Raw genomic sequence first — 26814 nt, 5'->3', positions numbered from 1 at the left:
TGTGCATACGATTTTTAAAACATTTGAATGGTGCTCTTTTAATCCAATTTTAAAATTGGGAATCTAAGACCCTGAAATTAAATTACTTATTTAAGTAGTCAGTGTACAGTCAGATTTTATATTCTTGACTTTAGCTCTCATTGCTCTGTCTAATCCAATTGACTTGGAAAGTCTCTCAGGAATGCTGAAGCATACAAGGACTAGATAAGTACAGAGGTGGCTTTCTTGAAACAGAATATGGATTACATATTCATTTTACTCAGTTGGGAGAACATGAAACTATCTCTGGGCTGCCGAACCTGTTATTTATGTGGTCAAGAGAGGAAAGATATGAATTAGATTGGAATATGAACTGGTACCAAGAAAACCTGAGCTCTGGTAACTATCCTAACTGTTAACATCCCCAATTAACTGTGGGACTTTGGACACTCTTTCAACAAAGCTGAACTCCAGTTTCCTCTTCTATAAAATGAAGGAACATCATACTCATTTAAAGTTCCTTCTAATATCCAAATTCTGTGATTACATATAAACATTTTCAAGTCTAAAATTAAATTTTTTAAAAGTTTATTTATTTATTTTGAAAGAAAGAGAGAGCAACTGGGAGAGGGGCAGAGAGAGCGAGAGAGAAAATCTCAGTCAGGCTCCCCACAGTCAGCACAGAGCCCTAAACAGGGCTCAGATTCACAAACCATGAGATCATGATCATGTCATGTGTCATGACCTCAGCCAAAGTTGGACGCTTACCTGACTGAGCCACCCAGGTGCCCCCAAAATTACATTTTTAAATACACTTTACAGATTTAAATTAACCTTGGGGGAAAGAAAATTTTTAATCGGACGGCTTACTTTGCTCATACCAGAATATAACAAGGGATTCCTACAGACTAAGAAATGTTTTGTAACAAATAAACTTTCTCCCTATTGACAGGATTCTGGAAATTAATGACCACTTAGAGTAAACAAAAGATCTGAAGATCTGGGACAGTAGTATGACCCAAAATGACACAAGACAAGGTATCAAGAGACCTGGGACTTTACAATTAACTGTCTGAGGCATTATGCAATATCTGAGCTTCTATCTACTCTCAGGTACTGTGTTAGGTGGTCAAAATGAAAAGATAAACAAGACATAGTCCTGGGCCTCAAAGAGTTCACAATCTGGTGAGAGAGAGAGATAGTTGGAGAAACAAACACTTCCAATATAATTCATTAAATGTTATGATAAAGGCAAGAAGACCTGGAACAGTGATTCTCAAACCCAGTTTCGCATAAGAATTTCCAAAGGAACTTTTAAAAAATACAGATGCTCTGGGGGTGGGGGGTGGGAGGGAAGGGAGAGTGGGTAATGGGCATTGAGGAGGGCACCTGTTGGGATGAGCACTGGGTGTTGTATGGAAACCAATTGACAATAAATTTCATATTTAAATAAATAAATAAATGAATAAATAAATAAATAAATAAATAAAAATTAAAAAAAAAATACAGATGCTCTTGCCCTATCTTTGAAAGTTCATGACTTAATTGTCTAACGGAGGGGTCCAGTGAATTGGGTTTTTAAAATATTAATATTAAATTTATTTTAAATTTATTTTTTAAATTTACATCCAAGTAGTTAGCATATAGTGCAACAATGATTTCAGGAGTAGATTCCTTAATGCCCCTTATCCACTTAGCCTATCCCCTCCTCCCATAATCCCTCCAATAGCACTCTGTGGGTTCTCCATATTTAAGAGTCTCTTGTTTTGTCCCCCTCCCTATTTTTATATTATTTTTGCTTCCCTTCCCTTGAGTTCATCTGTTCTTCGTCTTAAAATCCTCATATGAGTCAAGTCATAGGATATTTGTCTTTCTCTGACTAATTTCGCTTAGCATAATACTCTCTAGTTCCATCCACGTAGTTGCAAATGGCAAGATTTCTTTCTTTTTGATTGCCGAGTAATACTCCATTGTGTGTGTGTGTGTGTGTGTGTGTGTGTGTGTGTGTGTGTATACATATATTTGTGTATATATATATATATATATATATATATATATGTATGTATATATACTACATCTTTATCCATTCATTCATCGATGGACATTTGGGCTCTTTCCATACTTTGGCTATTGTTGATAGTGCAGCTATAAACATGGGGGTGCATATGCCCCTTCAAAACAGCATGCCAGTATCCCTTGGATAAATACCTAGTTGTGCAATTGCTGGATCATAGGGTAGTTCTATTTTTAATTTTTTGAGGAACCTCCATACTGTTTTCCAGAGTGGCTGCACCAGTTTGAATTCCCACCAGTGGTGCAAAAGAGATCCTCTTTCTCCGCATCCTTGCCAACATCTATTGTTGCCTGAGTTGTTAATGTTAGCCATCCTGACAGGTGTGAGGTGGTATCTCATTGTGGTTTTGATTTGTTTTTCCCTGATGATGAGTGATGTTGAGCATTTTTTCATGTGTCTTTCGTCCATCTAGATGTCTTCTTTGAAGAAGTGTCTATTCATTTCTTTTGCCCATTTCTTCACTGGATTATTTGTTTTTTGGGTGTTGAGTTTGATAAGTTTTTTATACATTTTAGATACTAACCCTTTATCTGATATGTCATTTGCAAATATCTTTTCCCATTCTGTCAGTTGCCTTTTAGTTTTGCTGATTGTTTCCTTCGTTGTGCAGAAACTTTTTATTTTGATGAGGTCCCAGTAGTTCATTTTTGCTTTTGTTTCCCTTGCCTCTGGAGATGTGTTGAGTAAGAAGTTGCTGCGGCCAAGATCAAAGAGGTTTTTGCCTGCTTTCTCCTCGAGGATTTTGATGGCTTCCTGTCTTACATTTAGGTCTTTCATCCATTTTGAGTTTATTTTTTGTATGGTATAAGAAAGTTGTCCAGGTTCATTCTCCTGCATGTCGCTATCCAGTTTTCCCAGCACCACTTGCTGAAGAGACTGTCTTTATTCCATTGGACATTCTTTCCTGCTTTGTCAGAGATTAGGTGGCCATATGTTTGTGGGTCCATTTCTGGGTTCTCTATTCTGTTCCATTGATCTGTCTGTTCCTGTGCCAGTACCATACTCTCTTAATGATTACAGCTTTGTAATACAGCTTGAAGTGTGGGATTATGATGTTTCCAGCTTTGGTTTTCTTTTTCAAGATTGTGTTGGCTATTCAGGGTCTTTTCTGGTTCCATACAAATTTTAGGATTGTTTGTTCTAGTTCTGTGGAGAATGATGGTGTTATTTGATAGGTATTACATTGAATATGTAGATTGCTTTGGGTAGTATTGACATTTTAACAATATTTGTTCTTCTTATCCAGGACCACGGAATCTTTTTCCATTTTTTTGTGTCCTCTTCAGTTTCTTTCATAAGCTTTCTATAGTTTACAGTGTATAGATTTTTCACCTCTTTGGTTAGATTTATTCCTAGGTATTTTATGGTTTTTGGTGCAATTGTAAATGAGATCGATTCCTTGATTTCTCTTTCTGTTGCTTCATTGTTGGTGTATAGGAATGCAACCAATTTCTGTGCATTGATTTTATATCCTGCAACTTTGCTGAATTCATGGATCAGTTCTAGCAGTTTTTTGGTGGAATCTTTTGGGTTTTCCATATAGAGTATCATGTCATCTGTAACGAGTGAAAGTTTGACCTCCTTGCCGATTTGGATGCCTTTTATTTCTTTGTGTTGTCTGATTGCTGAGGCTACTTCCAATACTATGTCAAATAACAGTGGTGAGAGTGGACATCCCTGTCTTGTTCCTGACCTTAGGGGGAAAGCTCTCAATTTTTCCCCATTGAGGGTATTAGCATTGGGTCTTTCATATATGGCTTTTATGATCTCAAGGTATGATCCTTCTGTCCCTTCTTTCTTGAGGGTTTTTATCAAGAAAGGATGCTGTATTTTGTCAAATGCTTTCTCTGCATCTATTGAGAGGATCATATGGTTCTTGTCCTTTCTTTTATTGAGGTGATGAATCACATTGATTCTTTTGTGTATATTGAACCAGCCCTGCATCCCAGGTATAAATCCCACTTGGTCATGGTGAATAATTTATTTTAAATGTATTGTTGGATCCGTTTGGCTAATATATTGTTGAGGATTTTTGCATCCATGTTCATCAGGGAAATTGGTCTATAGTTCTCCTTTTTTAGTGGGGTCTTTGTCTGGTTTTGGAATCAAGGTAATGCTGGCTTCAGAGAAAGAGTTTGGAAGTTTTCCTTCCATTTCTATTTTTTGTAACAACTTCAAGAGAATAGGTGTTAACTCTTCCTTAAATGTTTGGTAGAATTCCCCTGGAAAGTCATCTGGCCCTGGACTCTTGTTTTTTGGGGAGATTTTTGACTACTAATTTGAGTTCTTTACTGGTTATGGGTCTGTTCAAATTTTGTATGTCTTCCTATTTCAATTTTGGTAGTGTATATGTTTCTAGGAATTTGTCTATTTCTTCCATATTGCCCATTTTATTGGCGTATAATTGCTCATAATATTCTCTTATTATTGTTTGTATTTCTGCTGTGTTGGTTGTGATCTCTCCTCTTTCATTCTTGATTTTATTTATTTGGGTTCTTTCCTTTTTCCTTTTTGATCAAACTTGCTAGTGGTTTATCAATTTTGTTAATTCTTTCAAAGAACCAGCTTCTGGTTTCATTGATCTGTTCTTTTGTTGTTCTTGTTTGTTTGTTTGTTTGGGGTTGGTTTTTGTTTTTGTTTTGTTTGTTTGGGTTTTTTTTTTTGGTTTTGATAGCATTGATTTCTACTCTAATCTTTATTATTTCCAGTCTTCTGCTGGTTTTGGGTTTTATTTGCTGTTCTTTTTCCAGCTCTTTTAGGTGTAAGATTATGTTGTGTATCTGAGACCTTTCTTCTTTCTTTAGGAAGGCCTGGATTGCTATATACTTCCCTCTTGTGATCGCCTTTGCTGCATCCCAGAGGTTTTGGGTTGTATTGTTATCATTTTCATTGGCTTCCACGTACTTTTCAATTTCCTCTTTAACTTCTTGGTTAGCCCATTCACTCTTTGGTAAGTTGTTATTTAGTCTCCAGGTATTTGTTATCTTCCCACATTTTTTCTTGTGGTTGATTTCGAGTTTCATAGCGTTGTGGTCTGAAAATATGCATGGTATGATCTTTTTGTACATGTTGAGGGCTTTTTTGTGTCCCAGTATGTGATCTGTTCTAGAAACATTCCATGTGCGCTGGAGAAAAATGTGTATTCTGCTGCTTTAGGATGAAATGTTCTGAATATATCTGTTAAGTCCATCCGGTCCAGTGTGTCATTCAAAGCCATTGTTTCCTTGTTGATTTTCTGTTTCGATGATCTTTCATTATTGTAAGTGGGATGTTGAAGTCCCCTACTATTAAGGTATTATTATCAATGAGTTTCCTTATGTTTGTAATTAATTGATTTATATATTTGGGTGCTTTTACGTTTGACACAAAAATGTTTACAATTGTTAAGTCTTCTTGGTGGAAAGACCCTTTATGATATAATGCCATTTTTCATCTCTTGATATAGTCTTTATTTTAAAGTCTAGATTGTCTGGTATCAGTATGGCTACCCCAGCTTTCTTTTGTCAACCATTAGTATGATAAATGGTTCTCCATCCCCTTACTTTAAATCTGAAGGTGCCTTTAGGTCTAAAGTGGGTCTCTTGTAAACAGCATATAGATTGATCTTGTTCTTATCTATTCTGTTACCCTATGTCTTTTGATTGGAGCATTGAGTCCACTGATGTTTAGAGTGAGTACTGAAAAATATAAATTTATTGCCATTATGTTGCTTGTAGAGTTAGAGTTTCTGGTGGTGTTCCCTGGCCCTTTCTAGTCTTTGTTGCTTTTGGCCTTTTTTCTTTTTTTCTTCATTTTTTTCTACCCTCAGAGAAAGTCCCCCTTAAAATTTCTTGCAGGACTGGTTTAGTTGTCAGGAACGCCTTTAGTTTTTGTTTGTCTGGGGAACTCTTTATCTCTCCTTCTATTTTGAATGACAGCCTTGCTGGATAAAGTATTCTTGGCTGCATATTTTTCCACTTCAGCACATTGAATATATCCTGCCACTCCCTTCTGGCCTGCAAAGTTTCTGTGCATAGGTCTGCTGCAAACCTGATCTGTCTTCCCTTGTAGGTTAAGGACTCTTTTTCCCTTGCTGCTTTCATGATTCTTTCCTTGTCTGAGTATTTTATGAATTTGACTATCATATGCTTTGTTGATGGTCAGTTTTTTGAATCTTATGGGAGTCCTCTGTGCTTCCTGGATTTTGATGTCTGTGTCTTTCCCCAGGTTAGGAAAGTTTTCTGCTATGATTTGCTCACATAACACTTCTACCTTTTTTTCTTTCTCTTCATCTTCTGGGACTCCTATGATTCTGATGTTCTTCCTTTTTAGTGAGTCACTGATTTCTCTAATTCTTCAATCGTGCTCTTTTGGCTTAGTCTCCCTCTTTTTTTCTGCTTCATTATTCTTCACAAGTTTGTCCTCTATATTGCTGATTTGCTGCTCTGCCTTATCCATCCTTAGCATCTGCCATGGCATCCTTTCGACATTGCAGTTCAGTTGTAGCATTTCTTATTTCATCCTGACTAGCTTTTACTTCTTTTATCTCTGCAGAAAGGGATTCTAATCTATTTCAACCCCAGCTAGTATTCTTATTATTGTGATTCTAAATTCTCATTCAGACATCTTGCTGGTATCTTTGTTGATTAAGTCCCTGGCTGTCATTTCTTCCTGCTCCTTCTTTTGGGGTGAATTCCTTCATTTTGTCATTTTGAAGGAAGAAAAGGAATTAATACGGTAACAAAAATTAAAATTAAAAAATTAAAAACAACACACACACACACACAAATCAAATAAATGATGCTAGATTGTAGGTGTGTTTGGTCTTGTTGAAAACCAAAAAAAAAAAAAAAAGGCAAAAAAAGCAGCGGGAAGGAAAACGTTTGAAAATTTGAAAAAAAAATGAATACAATGAAATAGAATAAAACGAAATGATGGACAAAAGGAATGAAATCTTTCCATCTTGAAATCTTTTGCAACTATGTGGATGGAACTAGACATATTATGCTAAGCGAAATTAGTCAGAGAAATACAAATATCATGTGACTTCACTCATATGAGGACTTTAAGATACAAAACAGATGAACATAAGGGAAGGAAAACATAAATAATATGAAAACAGGGAGGGGGACCTAACATAAGAGACTCTTAAATATGGAGAACAAACAGAAGGTTACCGGAAGGGTTGTTGGAGGGCAGATGGCTAAATGGGTAAGGGGCATTAAGGAATCTAATCCTGAAATCATTGTTGCACTATATGGTAACCAACTTGGATGTAAATTAAAAAATAAATTAAATAAACAATCTTTTAAAACTGAAATTATGGAAGCAAAATAGAATTTGAAAAATTCACAAAAATGTAAACCATATAGTGTAAAAAACAAAGAAAAATATTTTTAATAAAAATTGAAAATAAAAATAAATTTTTACTCTTTCTGTATTCAAGAAACAAAGAAACAAAAAAAGAGAAAAAAAAAAGAAAATTGAACAGATGGACCAGTGAACACACTGAAATATGATTGAAATTACTTCATTTTCCCCTAGAAGTCAAACTATGAAGAGCTTTATAGTCCTTAAGCTAAACAAGCGGATTTGTGTTCCTGAAGAGTGAGGTTGGCCCAGTTGGGCAGGGCTTAGTGTAACATCTCCATTCTCCACTAGATGGCGTTGCTAGCCTACTGGGGTGGAGTGTTGCGGTGCTCATAGGTGCCTATGCACATGCAGGGGAACAGTGAAAATGGCATCACCCAGCTACCCAGTCTCTAGTATCGAACTGTGTGCTCTCCCCAACCAGCAATCGCGCATCCGTCCTTTGTCCTCGGCTTCCATCCACTCCCCGCTTTTACGCTGTCTGTGACCAAGCCCCAGGTAGCACCTCCCTCCTGAGTTTTATCTCAGATGCAGCTGTGTTTCCCAACCCCTTACTTCTGAGGGACTGCAGCTTTGACCCGTTCTGCTCCTCTGTGGGAGGGTCTCACCCAGCAATGACTGGGTGCTGGCTGCTCCCAGGAACATTCAAGGGACCATGCTGCTGCTGATACCCAGAGACTGCAGCTGAGTGCTAGCCTACCCCAGAAAAAGTTCACGCGATCATGTGGCAGCCGTGTTTCAGAGATTATGGAAAATCACACCACACAGCTGGCACCAGGCTTCACTCCCAACAACCTTGTTCCAGCACCCGTGAATGTGGTTTTTCTCCCGGGTCCACTGGGGCCTTTGGGGGAGCCACACAGCCTCTACCAGATGTCCTCCCAGCAGGGGAACTGCCTCTCCCTGTGTGGTCCAAAGACCCTCAACTTCACTCTGCTCCTGGGGATTCGCCCTTCTCACCAGGGCACCACCAGGTATTGAGCTGTGGCATTTCAGACTCTACACTCCCCCTGTTTATAGAGTCTTAATGGAATTTAAACCCTCTCCTTTTTCCTTTCTCCCTTTTTAGTTCACTCCCTGCAGCTGTTTCCACTTTTCCACTTTCTCTCCAGGTGTTTTTTTTTTGGGGGGGTGCTTTTCCCAAACCCCCCTCCACCCCTGTCCTCTCTCCACAAGCAAAAACAGCTCCCTGACCTCGGCGGCTTCTCTCTCCCCAAGTTCACCCCTGCGGGCTGCATACCTGTGGAATTCTGTGGTTCAGGTTGTGCAGATCGTTGTGTTAATCCTCAAATCAGTTTTCTACGTGTACAGGATGGTTTAGTGTTGATCTGGCTGTATTTCATGAATGTAAGACACAAAAAAACTTCCATGCTGTTCCACCATCTTGGCCCCTCTCCAAGTGAATTGGTATTTTTAAAAGCTCCCAAGGAGATTCTAATACAATAGTTAAAATTGAGAATTGCTGGGATGGGAGAAGGGCACCAAACTCAGCCATATGGACAAATGTTAATGGGCAAATAGACAAGGAGAGAAGAATCAACTTTATGCAAAGGCATGGAGATAATAGACCTCATGGCACATCAGGGGAATTGCAAATAGGTCTGTTGAGCTCAATATATGAAGAAAGGTAGATACAGTGAAAAAGGAGGCTAGAGACATAGGCAGAAGGTAAATCATTATATGGTCTATGAAGGAGTTTGGACTTTATACTAAAGTCAATGGAAAACCAGTAGGAAAGAGACATGAGCTCATTCCTCTTTTAGAAGAGACAGCTTCAGGTGCTGTGGAAGATAGAATAGAGGGACTAGAGAGGGGAAACCAATTAAGAGCCGTGCTAATCTAGGCAGGAAAGAGGGCCTGAACTAAAACAGTTAGGTAGAAGATAGGAAGGTAGGAGATATTAAAGGAAAAGATAACGAGGAGGCAGAATGGAGGCAGATAACTAGGAGGCAAACTAGGACAGTTGGACATGATAGACGAGAGAGTAAAAAAACTGTAAGGCTTATAATTTTCCTTATTTTGTATGTACTTTTGCTCATATGTTAGTGATGGATCTGTGAATGAAACATTTCAGAGGTGGAGAGGAACAGCCTTTCATGGACTTGTTAACAACATACAATGTGGTTTGAACCTAGTCATTTCAAAATCAAAAGCTATCAAAATAATCAGGGACTATTTTACAATCCCTAAATGACTAAATTCCTGACATGCTTAAGGTCAAACATCTAACTAGCATTTCCACCCAATTTAGTGGGGACAGAATAAACTGCAATAAAACAAAGGTTTGAGAGATTTTAATTAACACAAATGGCTGTGCCTCATCTTTAAATCTGTCCAAAGCAAACGGAGTGAAAGCCTTCTAATCCTTCAGAGCTTCATCTGGCAGTGACCTCAGAAAAAAGATCCTCCCTCCTACATCATCAAACTGACTTCCTTTAGCTCTTTGTTGTTCTGTGTAGGTTTTTGATCCCAGAATTCTCTACAACATAGAAGGGCGGGGTGAGGGGAACCCAAAAAACAGTTAAAACATCAAGTGCCCTGGCACCCACTTTACAAATCTCCTAAAAATATTAAATTAGAATGTACTTCAACAAATAAATTCTAAAAATCTACACTATGCAAGCCTTTAAAATAATTTTGAAAATGAAAGTAGTTCTTACCACATTAGATTCGTTTTTGCTGGTAGTTAATCTGCTGGTAGTTGTAGTGTTCACAGTACCTTGTGGGAAACATTAGGAAAATGGGAGCTTTCTTTGAGGAAAAAAACCCAACAAAACAAAACCTGGTTTTATTTTGAGTTGTAAGGCTACTAACATTCATCACACATCACATATCATTGCATCACTGTAGAATGACTCTGGCATTAGCATTAATGTGGATTTTGTAATTGTGTTAGAAAATAACTTCAAACAGTATTTTTAGAGTTCAAGTGGCAAACCCTTCCCTGCTGAGGGCCCATGTCCCACGGAGGGAAGCAAATCATTTGAGGATTATATGCAAGTAGAAATAATTTTGAGAGCCTACAAAGCATATGTTTAATATAACTTTTACATGAAGAAATGGGATGATAAATTTTATATATATATATATATATATATATATATATATATATATATATATTTCAGATAACCCAGATACATATTCCATAAAAATGGCCAACTGTGGACAGTAGATAACATAAAAGATAAAGGTGGGTGAGGGGACAAAAAAAGGAGGCAGACAGAATGACAGGCATAGGCTGAGATGAAGAAGAAGAGAGACAATAAAAGGGGGGGGGGGAAGAATTGTGGGGCGTTTAAGTAGACTCTGGAGTGAGTCTGTCCTAGGTTAGGGTTGCCAGGATACCCAGTTAAGTTTGGATTTCAATAAACACTAAATAATTTTTAGTATAAGCATGTTCCATGAAATATTTGGAACATGCTTATACTAAAACATTAATTATTTATCTGCTATTCAAACTTAACTGAACATCCTCTATTTGCTAAATATGACAACCCTATCCTAATAATCCTGCTGAGTTTCCTAAGTGTGTGATATTACAAAGTTTGGAAGCTATTGTCACTCATTGAAATAATCATAATATTAATAAAGGTACAGTTTATTTTTTTCAACCTTCAAAATTTATTTTTAGGAAGAAAGAATTTTATTCTCCCCTGGACTTCTGTGGGGTTTTATAGGAAGTGAAAAAATGACTTCGATTCAAAATTAACTTCATAACCTACTATAGGTAGTAGTAGTAACTATAGTAACTACTATGTAGTACTACTATAACAGAAACCTAACTTTGACATTCAAAGTTCGAGTTGGGTTGCCTGGGTGGCTCAGTAAGTTAAATGTCTGACCCTTGATTTTGGCTCAGGTCATGATCCCAGGGTCATGGGATTGAGCCCTGAGTTGGGCTCATGCTGAGCATGTAGCCTACTTAAGATTCTCTCTCTCACTCTACCTCTGCCCCTCTCCCCCACTTGCGTGAATCCTCTCTATAAAACAAAACAAAACAAAATAAAATAAAATAACAAAATCCACAAAAGGTTCAAGTTGCCTCAAAGCTTTAAAAAGTCCATATTAAGGGGTGTCTGGTTGGCTCAGTTGGTTAAGCTTCCTTCCGACTTTTGAGGTTGGCTCAGTCAATATCTCATGGCTCCTGAGTTCGAGCCCAATGTCAGGTTCTGCACTCACAGCATGGAGCCTGCTTGGAATTCTCTCTATATCCCTCTCTCTCTGCCTCTACCTTGCTTGCGCTCTCTCTCTTTCTTTTTTTTTTTTTAAATTTTTTTTTTTCAACGTTTTTTATTTTATTTTTGGGACAGAGAGAGACAGAGCATGAACGGGGGAGGAGCAGAGAGAGAGGGAGACACAGAATCGGAAACAGGCTCCAGGCTCCGAGCCATCAGCCCAGAGCCTGACGCGGGGCTCGAACTCACGGACCGCGAGATCGTGACCTGGCTGAAGTCGGATGCTTAACCGACTGCGCCACCCAGGCGCCCCTCTCTTTCTTAAAATAAATAGACAAACCTAAAAACATATTTATCAGGGACCCAGATTTGAGCTAACTGTGGGTTTCTGACCCTGTTTTCCAGCATTTTAGCTTAACATTATTTGACAGCACTTACTGGAGTATATGTCAGCCATCAGGAAGAGTAATACTAAAGTGAAGTAAAGGTTAAAGCCAGGAAGAATGACTTGCTTTAAGAACAGAGAGAGTTATAGAATAAATAAGGTCTCAAGAGTATTCATTTCCCACCTCACTGGGCTTTCATCTGAATTTATAAGTGTAGCAAAATATTCACATCCAACCTTCAGCCTCTTCTCAAAAGAACTCAAGGAAATGCCAAGAGTATGAGTTCAGTGGGGAGAGGAGGTGGAGGGGAGGAGAGAAAAGAAGTCTGTCAGAATCAAATGTCTTATCGTCAGTTATATTATTGCCGAAGATAAACTTCGTCTTTAAACTACCAGCAGGCATGATGGAAAATTCAACTGAATTGAAAGATTATTTCATGCCTGTGCTCTCTAAGATACATGGCTGCCAAAGACCACGAACTGTTCTCTTGACTCTACAGAGGCTGGGGAAGGACTGTTCCATAGCCTGGGTCAAATTGTAATTTTACACTGGTGGGAAAGAAAATCCCTTTACATGTGACCCATGTCCATAAGGACTTCACTCGGTCTAAAATGTTTTTCTCTTCTATAAGCCTAGGCGAGGCGGAATGCCAAACAGATTAGATTGACAAAGGTAATGCTATATATAACCAGGGCCTCAAGAGGGTTTGCAAGTATGGATTGCGTAAAGTATAACAAACTAATATTAACACAAGATTGTATCTTGCCAACCAAATAGATCACACCACTGCAACACAGCCAACCAGCACACAGGACGGTTTGTGTGGGAGGAGGGATTCTTGGCCAAGAGTAGTGGGAGAAACCTTTTTTCTATTTGGAAATGCCTAGAACAGAAGGGCCTAGACCCTGATTTGCTGGGAGGTGTGTCCAAAATGACACTTCATCCTTTAAGACAGGTTTGTGAAATTCAATTCTTTTGAAACTAGAGGAAAATGAACTGTATCTAGGAACAGTATTAAGGACTTAAACTTCAAAAAATCAACACCGTGTACAATTGCCCAACTCATTTTATAATTCAGTGTCCCAATTATCTGACTTTTCTGTGGTGGAAAGAAACAGTATTAGATAGGGATTGTGGAGGAAGTGGACAGTGGATGTATTTGGAATGGAGGGAACTCTAGTTCAAGGCATAGAATAATAGGTAAGGATTGCACAGCAGAATATGGAGTTTATTAAGGTCTAATCAAGGCTGCCAGTAATACACCTCAGTGCAGAGCATGGAAGAAAACATCAATAGTTTTGTTTTTCATTTGATATATAAATGTAGCACATTTTGTCCTAAGAGTAATAGAAGGCCAATCTCTCTGACGATATTTCAGGTTTCCTGAATTACCACTATTTGTGGACTAGAAGCCTGGATGTGATTGGTGCCACCTACTGGGCTAAATGCAGAATTACAAACTGTGAACCCATTTTGAACAGTTTCCTTTACTACTAAACAAATTACCCTTAGGAGTATGAGTCTTCATTGGGACGATTACATATTAAAAAGTTGATAAGTTCGGATTTAAATCATAGCTTTTAGATGTGGAAGGGTCATGAGATATCATATGCTTTAACACTGGCATTTTCTGCACATTCTAGGAGATGAACTTTGGAGATGGAGTCAGAAGCCTGGCTTTTCTGAACTAGTTTTTTGTCCTATGATACCTACCCTAGAGAGTTATTGTGAGCATTACCCAAAACCACATGTTTTCAATATGCTCTATAATATGTTTTTACTGTCTTAGGCAAAGAAAAAACTGAAACTAAATGACTTGCCTGGGTTATTTAACTGTTTAGCCTCAGAGTAAGGCCTGTGGCTCATATATCTGACTGTAAAACCAGAGCTTTTCTATTAAAGTACTGTTTCCAGAATTTGATGGTGAGATGATTTTGAGTGGCAACTGAAATAAATTTAGGAGGTTCTAGAACACAGCATTAAATGCTATATAAATCACAGTGAAAAAATGACTCCCTTTTCAATTCTTCAAACTCGATTGCATCAAGGAGAAATTTTCGGTTTGGTGCAGGTTTGCTTTAAAACTCCCTACACCATGCTAATCTCACTTCCTAATAAAGATAAAACAGACCTCAGGCTTTAGCATCTGGTTAGAACATTAAAATCTTGTTTTCAGTATACTTATTAAGTTTACTTTCTATTATGGAAAACTATTATTGGTTTTCCACTTAAAATAGGAATTTGGGGGCGCTTAGATGGTTCAGTAGGTTGAGCCTCAGACTCTTGATTTACAGCTCAGGTCATAAACTTGTGGCTTGTAGTTTCGGTGTAGGGCCAGGTTCCGTGCTGGCAGCGAAGAGTCTGCTTGGGATTCTTTCTCTGTCACTCCCCTTTCCCCTCTCCCTTCCCTGCCTCCTCCACTCTATGCATGCATGCACTCTCTTAAATAAATAAACTTAAAAAAATAATAAAACAGTAATATTAACTTTATTTTCCAGGAATGCATTAGGAAATTAAGGAAGTCAATCTAAACAGAACATACTGAATAAAAAATAGACTAAGGGAAGTTGGGAAACACTGAGCATGACTAAACCGTATCATATCACTGTTGATAATGTTATCTTAACATAATTACTTTAAAAATCCCTCTACGAAGAAAACTAATGCTTCTTTTGTTCTTTTTTCAATAATCAAACAAAGAAGTCAACATAAACAAAATCTAGGACTCAGATTTCAGATCCACTTAGGCTCAAATAAACCCAAAGATTTTGTGTTATGTGGGTGTTAGAAAATGAAACTGGCCTATAATCAGTGTTCAGTGAATGCACAATCAATAAGACAGAGCAGTAATGGGTCACACATGCCTGTAGCTACTTTCATTTGTAGTAACTGGAAATTTAGTGCCCTATCACTTAATTCTCCAGAAGCATAAAGAGGAGATAAGAGAAAAGAGGGTACGATCTGTGGGCTGCCCTAGTCCAAAGTTCAAAGATTCAACGTTCTGCAAGGAAGAAAAAAAAAATCTCCATAGGGTGATTGAATCAAATGGAACCCTTCACTATTTACTAATCTTGACTTGATTTGAATCTGGAGCTAAAAGATTTTAAACTCCTTACTCTAAGATCCTTTGAAATGACCTTCAGCTAATTTTAAAGTAAAACAAGAATCTGTCCTTCTCATACCCTCTTCTCCTCCATCTTTTAAATTTATACCATGATGACTTTATATTGCTTCTGATTGTATTCCAGGTTCTTATTGGAGAAGAAAATCTCAAGCTTTCTCTTTTCCAATTCTTATCAAGCAATAGTTAAAAGAAAAAATATAAGTAGAACAAGGGTTAAAGGATGGGTAGTAGATCCAGCCATCTAGATTTTGTAAATTTTATCTATGGGCCAAGTCAGACTAATAGTGTGCTGTGCACATGGACCAAATCATCTTGAACTGACCCATTGCTTTTTAAAAATTTCAGATTGATAATTTTTTTATTATATTGTGCCAACAAAGATAAGAAACAGGCTAGGAAATTTAGATTCTGAATTCACCTTAGAAATATTGTTGAGGACATTAGCTACTATAACATATGTAGAGTATCCCATCTCCATGGAAGAGAAATTTCTCTCTGGTCTCAGTTCTAGTAAAATCTATATTTCTCCTGAGCAATCGGTTTATTATTATTTTGTGGACAATGTAAACCCATGTTTCTTTTTCTGGGAAATCCAGAACCAAGTTTGAAGCCTGCTTCTACCAACTATATATAATACTTTCATCATGTATTTTCATGTATTTACCTGGCTTCAACTTATTTTCTCTTTGATTTGATTTACTCACATATTTATTTAATCTTATGTGCTCTGTGTGATTTTATCAGCTGTTCAAGCCCTTAATAGAATAAGATTGAGAAGAAATTAGAGATATACATACTGATACCAATACTAATAAAACATTGTCATCCCCTAACCATGATTTCTCACTGCATGTGTCTTTTTTAAAATAGAATTCAGATTCCACACAGGAGCATCTGTACTAAGTATTTTCCCATTCTTAAGTAGACTGGTATATTCATGGGGGGTAATTTTATTATCTTGTTTCACAATTACATATATTCCGTACGTTCTTTTGTATATATTACATGTTATACGTAATTAATTAAAAAATATATAATTTAAATTATAAAAATAATTTAAATTAAAAAATAGAGTTCAGATTCATAGATCCCTGAAAATTTAAGAAACTTTTCTCCTGTCCCTCAAAAGCTATTCTTTTATTTTTATTAAAAAATTTTTTTTAAATGTATTCCCTTTTGAGAGAGAGAGAGACAGAGCACGAGCAGGGGAGGGGTAGAGAGATTGAGAGGGAGACACAGAATCTGAAGCCGGCTCCAGGCTCTGAGCTGTCAGGACAGAGCCCAACACGGGGCTCGAACTCACAAACCATGAGATATGACTGGAGCTGAAGTTGGACACTTAACTGACTGAGCCACCCAGCCGCCCCTATTCTTTTCTTTTCTTTTTTTTTTTTATGGTAAAATATACTGTTTTCTCTAATGATGCCATAAATTCTTTGGGAGGGGGGAGGAAACACTGAAAATCTCAGAGAAAAATCTGGATTGGCAAAACTCACACCCATTGTCAGATGGCTATCTCTTTGGCCTTCATGAGATCAAACTACAATAATTCCTAGGAAAATGGAGGAAGTAGGGAGGAAACTAATTTTATCAGGTGTCAACTATGTATCAGCTACATATACTAAGTACATAATATGTAATTTAGTTTTTACAAAAGAAAATTCATTTTCTCCAGAGGAATCCTTACTTTATCAGAGCTTCTGAGAAATAATGATAGTTATAAAACTTATTATGTCACTACTAACATTTAATTTACTGTGTGCCAGGCATTGTGGTAATCACTTTGCAAGGAATGGAATTTTCAATGTAAAATAAAATAAAACCTCCACATGTATATCGATACTTTACCTACCTCAAGACCCAGGAACAGTAAAATATGCTTGCTTTGGCTCCAAATTCTGCTGTAAGTTCAGTGATAATTTCAGGTCATTGGCCTTCTGGTAGTTCTTCAAGGCTTCAATTCTCAACTACATCATTTTGCCATTAAAGCCATTCTACAGGAGAACATTTTTCAGAGCTACACATATAGTATTGGCTTCTCTAAACCACCTGTTACTTGAAACCTTTTTACTCAGAAGTTTAAAATGATCCCATCATGTTCAGTCTTTAAAGTTGGGCAGAAAGTATTTGTGATTCCCCCCACCCCCATTTCAAATAGAACAAAATCAAGACTAAAGGAAAAAAAATGTATTTATCTTAAGTTATTCAAGGCAAAGCTGGAGATAGGTTTCCACAGCAATCTCGCCATGGAACATTTCTTTTAGCAGGATAATTGGTAATCCAGAGGAGGGCATAGGGATTACTATTATGAAACTAAAAGACGTTGTATTACTTGAGTGAAACTGTATCCCATGTCCAACCTTGGAAGATCTTAGTACCTGAAGAATGTTGGCTTGTTCCTGATACCTGACCCATTCCATTTTCCTCTGTGGCTTTTCCTGGTGGAAGAAAGAGCTTCTGGGTGACAAAATAAATTGAGATCAGAAATCAGCGTTCTCAAAATGCTGCAAAGACTTCATAGCCAAAGTATGCTGTCATAGATTCACTAATAAATTGGTTTCAACTGCACAGTCCTTCTAGTAGCCCTCATCGGTACAATCCATGCTCTAAAAGCTAAAAGCTAAATGAATAGAATCAATTTTTATGAATAAATTTGTTGTGAGAAGATTAGATACAAGCATAATATCCCTAAATAAATGTTCAAAAACAAATTAGCTATTGTTTTGACATCACATAGTTATTGTGGAGTTACATTGTTGGTATAGTTTCTCCCACTTTGCCCTCGTTAACGTTATTTCCCCTAAACTTGCAATGCCACTCTGATTCAAATATGATATCCCAAAGGAACCACATCTCCTATAAAACTTGTATCAGTTTCAGGAGCATACTAATACATTATTAAAAATCTCCATTCTATCACCTCTAAAAGCCCCTACCATTCAGAAAGATCACACTACCTTCTTTTTCTCTTTCACTTTCTCTGCACATGATGTCTCCAGTTCATTCTTGGTCTTCCTAGGTGAGGAGGGGGTTTTGGGAACCTGGGACAAAAGAAGAGAGCTAAAGGAAGAGAAGGTCCCGGGAAAGAAGTACAATGTCTCAGCCAACAGTAAATCCAACACGCATATGCTCAAGGCCTCAAGGCCCAGATCCCGCCTATTTGCCTGCCCAAATTAGCCCTGATTGTCAACAGGCTGTTTCCAGCAGTGTGGCATCAACAACCCTGAAATTCTAAGTAACATGTAGTCCACTTGCCTTCCCATCCTGCAAGTCGGCTTTGTTTTTTATCTGCGGTGCTTTTTGTTGATCACCAAGTTCTTCTGTGTCGAATGTCTGTAGAGAGACATTTTGGCAAAGCTTTAAATTAGTGGGAATTAGTGAGGGAAGTGGAAAACCAATATAAGTCAAGGTTTTTTGGTTTCTGCCAGTCAGGAAACTGTCAGGGTTCGACCAGAAAAGTGTACTACCAAATGGGGTTCAGAATGGAACAAGTCCTTCTATTTGGTCTCTTTAGTGTAACTTATAACAATAAAACCTATTAACTGTACCCTTATTATAAGCCATCAGTACTATAAGCTACTTGCACATGTCTTTACTTATTTACAATATGCTACTACATTACAAACATTCTCATTTAAGCCTCACAGGACTGTTTTTACTTCTACCTTTTCCAATGAGGAAAAGATATTTGAAGAGGCTAAGTCATTTGTTTAGGGTCACACAGCTACAAAAGTACAGAGCTGGAATTTGAAGCAGATCTTGTGAACCCTGAAGCTTATGTTCTTAACCCCTGACCATACTGTTTTTCTCTCTCCACTTTCTGCTGTCTAAAACTATGGGTAGGGAAAGCCAATCACAAGCTAACATACAGGGACATCCCTTTTAAAATCTTTTGGGAGCTTTGAAGAAGCTGGGTTTTCATAGACGAATTGTGCTGGCATAGTTCTTATCAAGGACTCAAAAACAGAAGAACTAAAACTGACAATTCACAGAACTGATTTGTAGCTACCTCTGAGAAGTAGGAGCAGATCTCAGGCCAAGATGCAAGACTTGATGGTATCCTGATTATTTGTGGAAAGTTAATATGAAAAAGCAGTCAGAGATCACACTACACACTGTTTATATCACAAGACACAATCTATTCTTCTAGTCTTCTAGTCGTCTGTGAAAAAGCACTCAAATCCCAACGACTTAGACTACAAAGGAACATCCACTCCCACCTGGTTTCCCAGCAAAAGGCCCTACTATTATATATTAGGCAATGCCATGATTGTTGCAAAATCATAGGAGAATTAGAATTAGGTATTTATTCATTCATTCATCCATCCAACTTACATTTATTGTCTACTATGTTCTAAGCATTGTGCTACATGCTAAGGATTCAGAGATGAACAAAGCAATCAAGAAACTGGAGGAGCCTGTATTCCAGAGGGGGTCAGGGAGATAAGAAACAAGTATAATCATAATTAATAATAATAATAATAATAAAATAAAAATAATAAGTTTAATTATAAAAAGTGCTATGGAGGACATGAATAGAGTTATATAATAGAAAGTGAGGAAGGGGTGCCCTATTTTATTTATTTATTAAAAAAAAATTTTTTTTTAACGTTTATTTATTTTTGAGAGAGAGAGAGAGAGGGAGGAAGGGCCAGAGAGAGAGGGAGACACAGAATCTGAAGCAGGCTCCAGGCTCCAAGCTGTCAGCACAGAGCCCAACGCAGGGCTGGAACTCAGGGACCACGAGATCATGACCTGAGCCAAAGTCGGACCCCCAACCAACTGAGCCACCCAGGCGCCCCGGGGTGCCCTATTTTAGATAGAGTGAACAAGGAGGACCTCCCTGAGGAGGTGACATTTAAGCAGAGACCTGAAGCATGAATATGAGCCAACCAAAAGAAATAGTATTATAGGCCAGGGTAAAGCAAAAGCCTTGAGATAGGAAGAGTCTGGGCATGTTTGAGAATCCATAAGGAGGCCCATGTGGGTTGCATAGAAAGTAAGGGGAAGACTTCTACGAGAAGAGAGAGGCAGGCAACAGCCACATTATGCCACAATAAGGAGCAGCTATAAATGGTTTCCATAAGAATAACGACGTGATTTGATTATTTCAAAAATATCACTCTGGCTGCTGTGCGAAGGATGGATTGGAAGGAGGCAAGGATGGAAGCCGGGACGTGACAAAATGGAGACAGAGGAGACAGAGGAGAGGGAAGTTCTTTGCATTAGGGTCTGTAAGACAATTCTAACAAGAGATCCTTAGAGGCACACCTTGTTCCATAGCATCTCCATTTCCTTCCGAAGCATCTTGTTTTTCCTTTCCTGTTGGGGGTGGGGAGGAAACCAAACAAACAGAAACGTGTTTGTCCAGTCATTAAAGTGAAATTGGAAGAAATTATAAATAATGAGGGGAAAGGGATGGGGACACAGGTATAAAACAAACCATAAAGGAAGGCAATAAATAGACCTAGCTCAAAATCCAGGAACATGAGAGATGAGTTTGATGATGATGATAATAAAAAAATAATAATGATTTTTAATAATAACTATAATTATGGTAATTATAGTATGATATCAACAGAAACGTGTTCCTCACACAACACTTAAGATGTTCTGATCATACAGAAGTTTCTCTGGGGCTTAGACCACTAATTTATAATTTTTAAGATCCTTTACCTTGTTGGTTTTTTAAACTCTTATGAGTCTCCTGAAGCAAACTATTTCTTTTATTTTACTTTGGTATTTTCTATTCTTTCTGAACTGTGAAGGGTTAATATGCTTGTATTACTAACCCCTAAATGAAAAGTTTTTAAGAGTCAAAAAGAAATAGAATTTTTGCTACCAAGTCTTGAATTTGCCCAACATTTCATCTGACCCCTTTCTAGATGAAGGAAATAGGAGTATTGGAGCCTCAGATGCTAGAGATGAACTGTCTTTCCTTCCACATCTGATGGTAGTAATTGAGTTGAGCCCTGTTCAGGAGGCAATTCCCTGAAATGCCCACCAACCTCTTACCAGATTCTGCTTCATCTCCTCTGCTTCCTTAATGAGCTCCATGACTGAGGATTCTTCACTCCCCTTCCCTGCCATGATCTGCCTCATGATCTGTAGACTAGAATGGAAAGACGTCACAAAACCTAATACTTCCTAAAGGGTAGTATTAATACTCTGCAAGCAGTCAGAAAGCGTTCTGTCAAGGGAGAGAGATGGGTGCCGAAGTCATAGGGATTACAGAATTCCTTCTGGACATAGTAGCTCTCTATGGGATGATTTCATTCCCAGTCGACATTGGCCTCAGCTATGTGCTCTAAAATGAATTCTGTGTTCAACAATGCTCAAAACTTAGGCCTCCAACAGCCAGTGAGACTCTTCTTTACTCCTTCAGAAAAATATTTTGGTGTATGGCTTTTGGGGTAGAAAGGGTGTTTTGCCCCTGTGAAGAAGGAGTTCATAGAATGTTGTCTTCAGCATAAATCCAAGAATTATGTCCTACCCCGTCTCTGTTGGTATTGCTTCTCCATGTGAAAGACGTTTGAGTTAGTTGGGGAAACCACTTATATCCTTATGGTAGCTCTCAGAGAATCCAAGCCATCAAGAAGTTTCTAACAAAATCTGAATCAATACCAAGTGAGTCAAAGACTCTATTCTTTAAAAACATTAATTTATGCTTATGTTTATGGTACTTTTTCCTCCTTAATTATAAGCAGCGAAGCAAGCCTTTGTGTTCTCTTGCCCTGAGAGACGTTTATTTCTGCATTGTAAGCAGCTGGTGCTTGATCACAACTTTCTGCCTGGCTTTTGCTCTCCAAAAGTCGGGGCTCCCTGAGATGCTTACTGTAAGGGTAGAGAATGAAGGTAGATCCATTAAGGTGAGATTCTTTGAGACTGGAAAGGAAACAAAGTTGGTGGGTCCCAAGAACAGTGAGTGCTCTAGTTAAGAGTTGAGACCTTATCTGCCTAGCATATTAAAGAGGCCAGACCTCCAGAAGACTCCTAGGCCCAGAAAATTTTTCTGTTTCCCTGCTTTGCATGGGAAGAGCAGAGTCATCTACCCTAAAGTGATTCCACAAACATGTATAAGGAGCTATCAGTGTAACCATGATAGACTGACGATACTAAAGGCTCTTCTCTGTTTCTCGGGTGGGCATCCTAGGGAAGAAGGGTGATAACTGTAGCTCCTTGAGATGAGGGCTGAGTCATATGTAATTTTACTAAAAGTAAATAAAAGATTACTTGCCACTGATTTGTGGTTACAAATTCTTTATCTATTATAGCTAAATGTCTAAACCTTTTTAAAAATGTAAATAATAATTGTTAATCCTACGGATTACAGTTCTCCAGCTTTTTCCCCTCTAGGAAATCCTGAGTAGGGAGCCCTTACCTTCTCTGTTTTTCTTCCAAGTTAGACATCAACTTCTGAAATAAGAGATTGTTCTTATCTTCAAGAGGTTTTAGGATCTCTAGCAGTTCCTGCTTCCTTAGCTTTAAGTCCTCATTCAATTCCTTCAAGTAGTTGTCATCTATTTTGGAACATCTGTGGGAAGAATAATATCTGTCTTTAGCCTAGGTTAATAATAGAGACTCTCCTTTCCCTTCTGGATAGTTACCACTTGGCATCTGTTCAAGGCTCACCTTACTTTTGAGGGCAAGTAAGATCCTGAAGGGTTTGAACCACTTGTCATCTTGAAGGGAAATTTCTACTCTAAGAATAGAGATGTCTTCTTGAAAATACGTGCCTTCTTGTTCCATTCAGTTAGGTCATCATTTTTCTGCTGCTGTTCTTGAAACGTCTGTTGCATTGGACTGGTTTTAGCTACAGCTTGAGTCACAATGGCCCTAAGACCACAGAATCAACAGGTCTTTTAAGTAACTCCAACATCAGAGACAGCTTGTTGACTGAAAATACTGTTAGATACATCTGATCAATTCTTTCCTTAGGTTTAACCAATGCCCAAAGTTTTATCCTGAAGTCTTTGATTGAATGGGGCAGAGAATCAGAACACATCTATATTATGGAATTCCTAGAAAACAGTGGCTGGTCAAAAATAACTCACTAACACCACCTTCCATGCCAAGTAACCTCCATTAAATGTCTACTACATACTGTCCAGATTCTGTGAGTAAGGAAAATATAAATACAGAGTATCTACCTTCTGAGGGTAGAAGAAAAACCTCTAAGAGAAAAACCTCTAAGAGACATTTTTGAAAAATAAAGGCCAAACTGGCAAATATAAGCTATGGATATAATAGTGAGCAATATATGAGCTAACTATCATTATTTTCCTATCTTCAAAACTTGATATACTACAGGACAAGAGAGAATAATACTGGACACATAGCAAGAGACATAATTTGTGAAAAATCCATACTATCGGTATGTCCTTCCACAGCCAGGCTTTTTCCTGAGAGACTGCAAATTTACACTTACTTCCAGATTCTGATTCGGCCTCCATTTTTCTTCCCTTGCTAGAACCACATTTCTCCTAGACTAAGATTTTCTGTCTTCATCTATGTAACTTAGTGAGCAGAAAATAACCAAAGAGTCACACATTTGTTTCTTCAAGCCCTTTATTTTTATTTTTTTATTTTTTATTTTTTTCTTCAAGCCCTTTAAACACAGCTATAGGGCAATATTTTTAGTGATGTTCTCAAATATGAATTAAGTCATGTCAATTTCAAGTACTGACTGAGCATTTCTGGGCATCTTCTATGGGCATCCTCCAGAGTAACTTAACCTCTTTGTGTTTTGGGAAACCTTAAAGGCAGAATATTGTAGTGGAAATAACACAAGATTTAGTTCGTCGATCTTGGTTTGAATCTTGGCTTCACTGTGAGAAGTGAGCTGACTGCGAGCAAGTTACCAAATTCTCTGAGCCTCGGGTCCCATTTTTGTAAAAATGAGAATGGCAAAAGGTTTGAGTGAGAATTAAATATAATATTATATGAAGTTCCTGGCTCATGTCAGGTGTTTACTTTTTCATGTGTTTTTGGTTGTTATGGGTTTGGGGATTGTTTAATGCCCTAAGCAATACAAAGTACAAAAAAGGCTGATTTATATGAGGCTGATGAAACTTAAACTTCAGAGCCCTTTATCTTTACAAACTTCTCTCAAAGGCTCCATACCTCATTTTATATCCATAATTTTGTATTCTTTTTTTAGAAAGAGGGAAATCTCCAAATTATGTATACTTCAGGGTCCCAAAAAACCTGGATCTGCCCCTGGTTGGATCTGATAAATATTTCCTATCAGGATCTTCTACAGCGAACCTTCTTTTTTTTTTTTTTTTTTTTTTTTTTAAATTTTTTTTTTCAACGTTTTTTATTTATTTTTGGGACAGAGAGAGACAGAGCATGAACGGGGGAGGGGCAGAGAGAGAGGGAGACACAGAATCGGAAACAGGCTCCAGGCTCCGAGCCATCAGCCCAGAGCCCGACGCGGGGCTCGAACTCACGGACCGCGAGATCGTGACCTGGCTGAAGTCGGACGCTTAACCGACTGCGCCACCCAGGCGCCCTACAGCGAACCTTCTTAGGCAGTCTCTATAAATACATTTTCTAAAGCAAATATGGGCCACTTGTACGTTTTGTATGATAGCTAGTATAATATGACATTAAATTAGAACAGTCATATCAGATGAAGCACAATGTAATTCACACTGGTTGTCTTAAGAGTTCCCATGAAAAGTTTGGATTTAATGAGGGTGAACAAACTAGCTAAAAGAAGGAACTAAGTGGACTAATTACTAATAGTTTTTTTAGACTGTAGATGTAGGTGGTATCAAATAGTAGAGAACAATAATGGCATTGATACTAAAGCAGAGCCTCTTTAAATTTCATGTCTTAATGTTTGGTTGGCAGAATAATGTTAGAATTTTAAAACACTTAATGGACAGGCAGCATCCAACTCACCTTCCTTTGTGTCCTTGCTTGCAAATGATTGAACAGGGAAGAATATTTGCTATTCTGACATCAGAATATGTTCTTTTCAGTGGCCAATCAGCACCTTTTATTCCCTAACATTCCGAAGCCCATTTCTCCAACTTGTAATCTGACTTCAAGAAGAATATTTATCTTGTCATAATGTATACATTAAAAGAGCTTAAAATCAAAAACTAGTATTGAATGGATAATTGATAGACTACATTAACTCTGGGACAGAGGTAGGGAGGGTGAAGCTATAGATGACCATTAGAAATTGAAAGGAGGGAAGTTGAACACTGATTTTTCCTGCAGTAGAAAGTTAAGTCATCTGTTGATTGAGGAAGCATGGTAGGAAACTTGGGAAGAGCAATGACTTGAGGTTTGGAATAGCACCTGCACCATGGAAAAGGAAGCCAACCAGGCAAGAGTGAAAGGATCGCCAAGTAGTGCTAAAGGTCAAGGTGAGTTTGGGAGTTGCAGATTGTCATGGCATGAATCAGCAGTTATACAATTTCTCCAGCAGTACTTGGCAAGATAGAAGCAATAGTAGGAAGAACAGATGGTTGGTTGACTCTGAGCTGCGATTTGGCAGAATATATAAGCAGAAGTTCAAGGAGTAAGGGGGCTGAGCAGTCTGGTAAGAGTATCCATAAAAGAGAGAGTTGATCATGGTATTCAGACTGTGCAGGGAAGAAACTGAAGAGCGGGTGGTTAAGAGGAGAAACCAGGAAGCGGTTGAGTTTAAGGGGTCTAAGGTAGAGGAACAGGAGGTTATGGTCAGCGAACATACTTCTTATGAAATAACTTGTAGGACCTCACCAATGTTTAGATAAATTATAGTAGCAAATCATATTTTTTTTCTGCAGTAAACATTGTGTTTCTTTGTCACTGCATAATATCCACTGAAATTCATATGGTACCTCAAAATAGGCCTTATAACAAGCTATTTACAATGACCTCATCCAACATTATAGCATTTGATTTTAGTATCTGTTAAGAAAAAGCGTGAATGCTCTATAATTAGAGAATTCAGAGCAGTAACATTTTAGTGTTAGTTTTACCAGTAAAGAATCAGATTAGTCTAATTAAGCCAGGTTTCCAAGAATAGAGGCAATTATTTTCATATTAAGGGGGAAAAAAGTAAGAGTGTGCACGAGACAAAGAAGTTTTTCTATTCTCCCCTCCCTCAGTTTTGGTTGTGGCCACAAAATTCCTGAGGGAGGAAACATGAAGACCTTCTGGTCCTTTCTGACCCAGAGCCAGTTCAACCTTGAAGACATTATAAGATTTCCAATAAGTAGAGAAGTGCTGGAAAAATCATAGACATTAGGTTCTTAAAGATCACCCACCTCTCCTTGTGCTGTTTGTTAGGACCACTTTGTTGTCTGTTTTACCTCTTTATAGCTGTCCCAAGCTAGGTAGCATCTACATTTGGAGTGAATCCAGGTAGTTTTGAGGATTGAGTTACATTTCAGGACTCTTGAATTCCCTGTGTTACAGTTGAGGTCTTTTTGAGAGTAATGCATTTTCTCAGTGTGTCCAGATACTTAGTACACACTGAGGCAGGTGAACTTTCACAAAAGCATTTCAGGAAAGGTGGAAATGAGGTTGGTTTTCAGTGAGTCTTTTGCTGGAACCTCAATTTCCACAAGCACTCTTCACTAAAATGGATTTGCCTGCAAATGCCCCTTGGCCACTTTCCCCATCTCCCTTTTCTTAATCACATTTTTCCCTTTTGTTAAAACGAAATACCTTTCAACCATCTGAAGTCTTACTTCAGCGACTTGTTTATCTTACTTTAGAGAT

General features: G+C 38.0%; 1 protein-coding gene across 9 annotated transcripts; it reads right to left on the bottom strand.

Moving 5' to 3' along the window:
- Positions 1–9681: 9681 nt before the first annotated feature.
- Positions 9682–25060, bottom strand: CCDC196 (coiled-coil domain containing 196). 9 transcript variants are annotated; one of them, XR_009264560.1, is made up of 11 exons: positions 24997–25060; positions 22720–22923; positions 22469–22621; positions 21103–21199; positions 20359–20409; positions 18343–18420; positions 18045–18128; positions 17466–17544; positions 16940–17081; positions 10063–10121; positions 9847–9881 (listed from the first exon to the last, which is right to left on the bottom strand). XR_009264560.1 is itself a non-coding variant. In XM_058739358.1 (10 exons), the coding sequence occupies exons 2-10, from the start codon at positions 22767–22769 to the stop codon at positions 9762–9764; spliced, it is 771 nt and encodes a 256-aa protein (XP_058595341.1). In that variant the 5' UTR covers positions 22770–22923; positions 24997–25060; the 3' UTR covers positions 9682–9761. The 9 variants fall into 9 exon arrangements, 5 of the variants coding, with proteins under 5 accessions (XP_058595341.1, XP_058595342.1, XP_058595345.1 ...); XR_009264562.1 differs by having other exon boundaries at positions 17466–17541; XR_009264561.1 differs by having other exon boundaries at positions 17466–17525.
- Positions 25061–26814: the final 1754 nt, after the last annotated feature.

The sequence above is a fragment of the Neofelis nebulosa genome, chromosome 7 (genome assembly GCF_028018385.1).
Source record: "Neofelis nebulosa isolate mNeoNeb1 chromosome 7, mNeoNeb1.pri, whole genome shotgun sequence".
Lineage (NCBI taxonomy): Eukaryota > Metazoa > Chordata > Mammalia > Carnivora > Felidae > Neofelis > Neofelis nebulosa.
The sequence above is the reverse complement of the archived record's forward strand: the minus strand, read 5'-3'. Positions and strand labels throughout refer to the sequence as shown.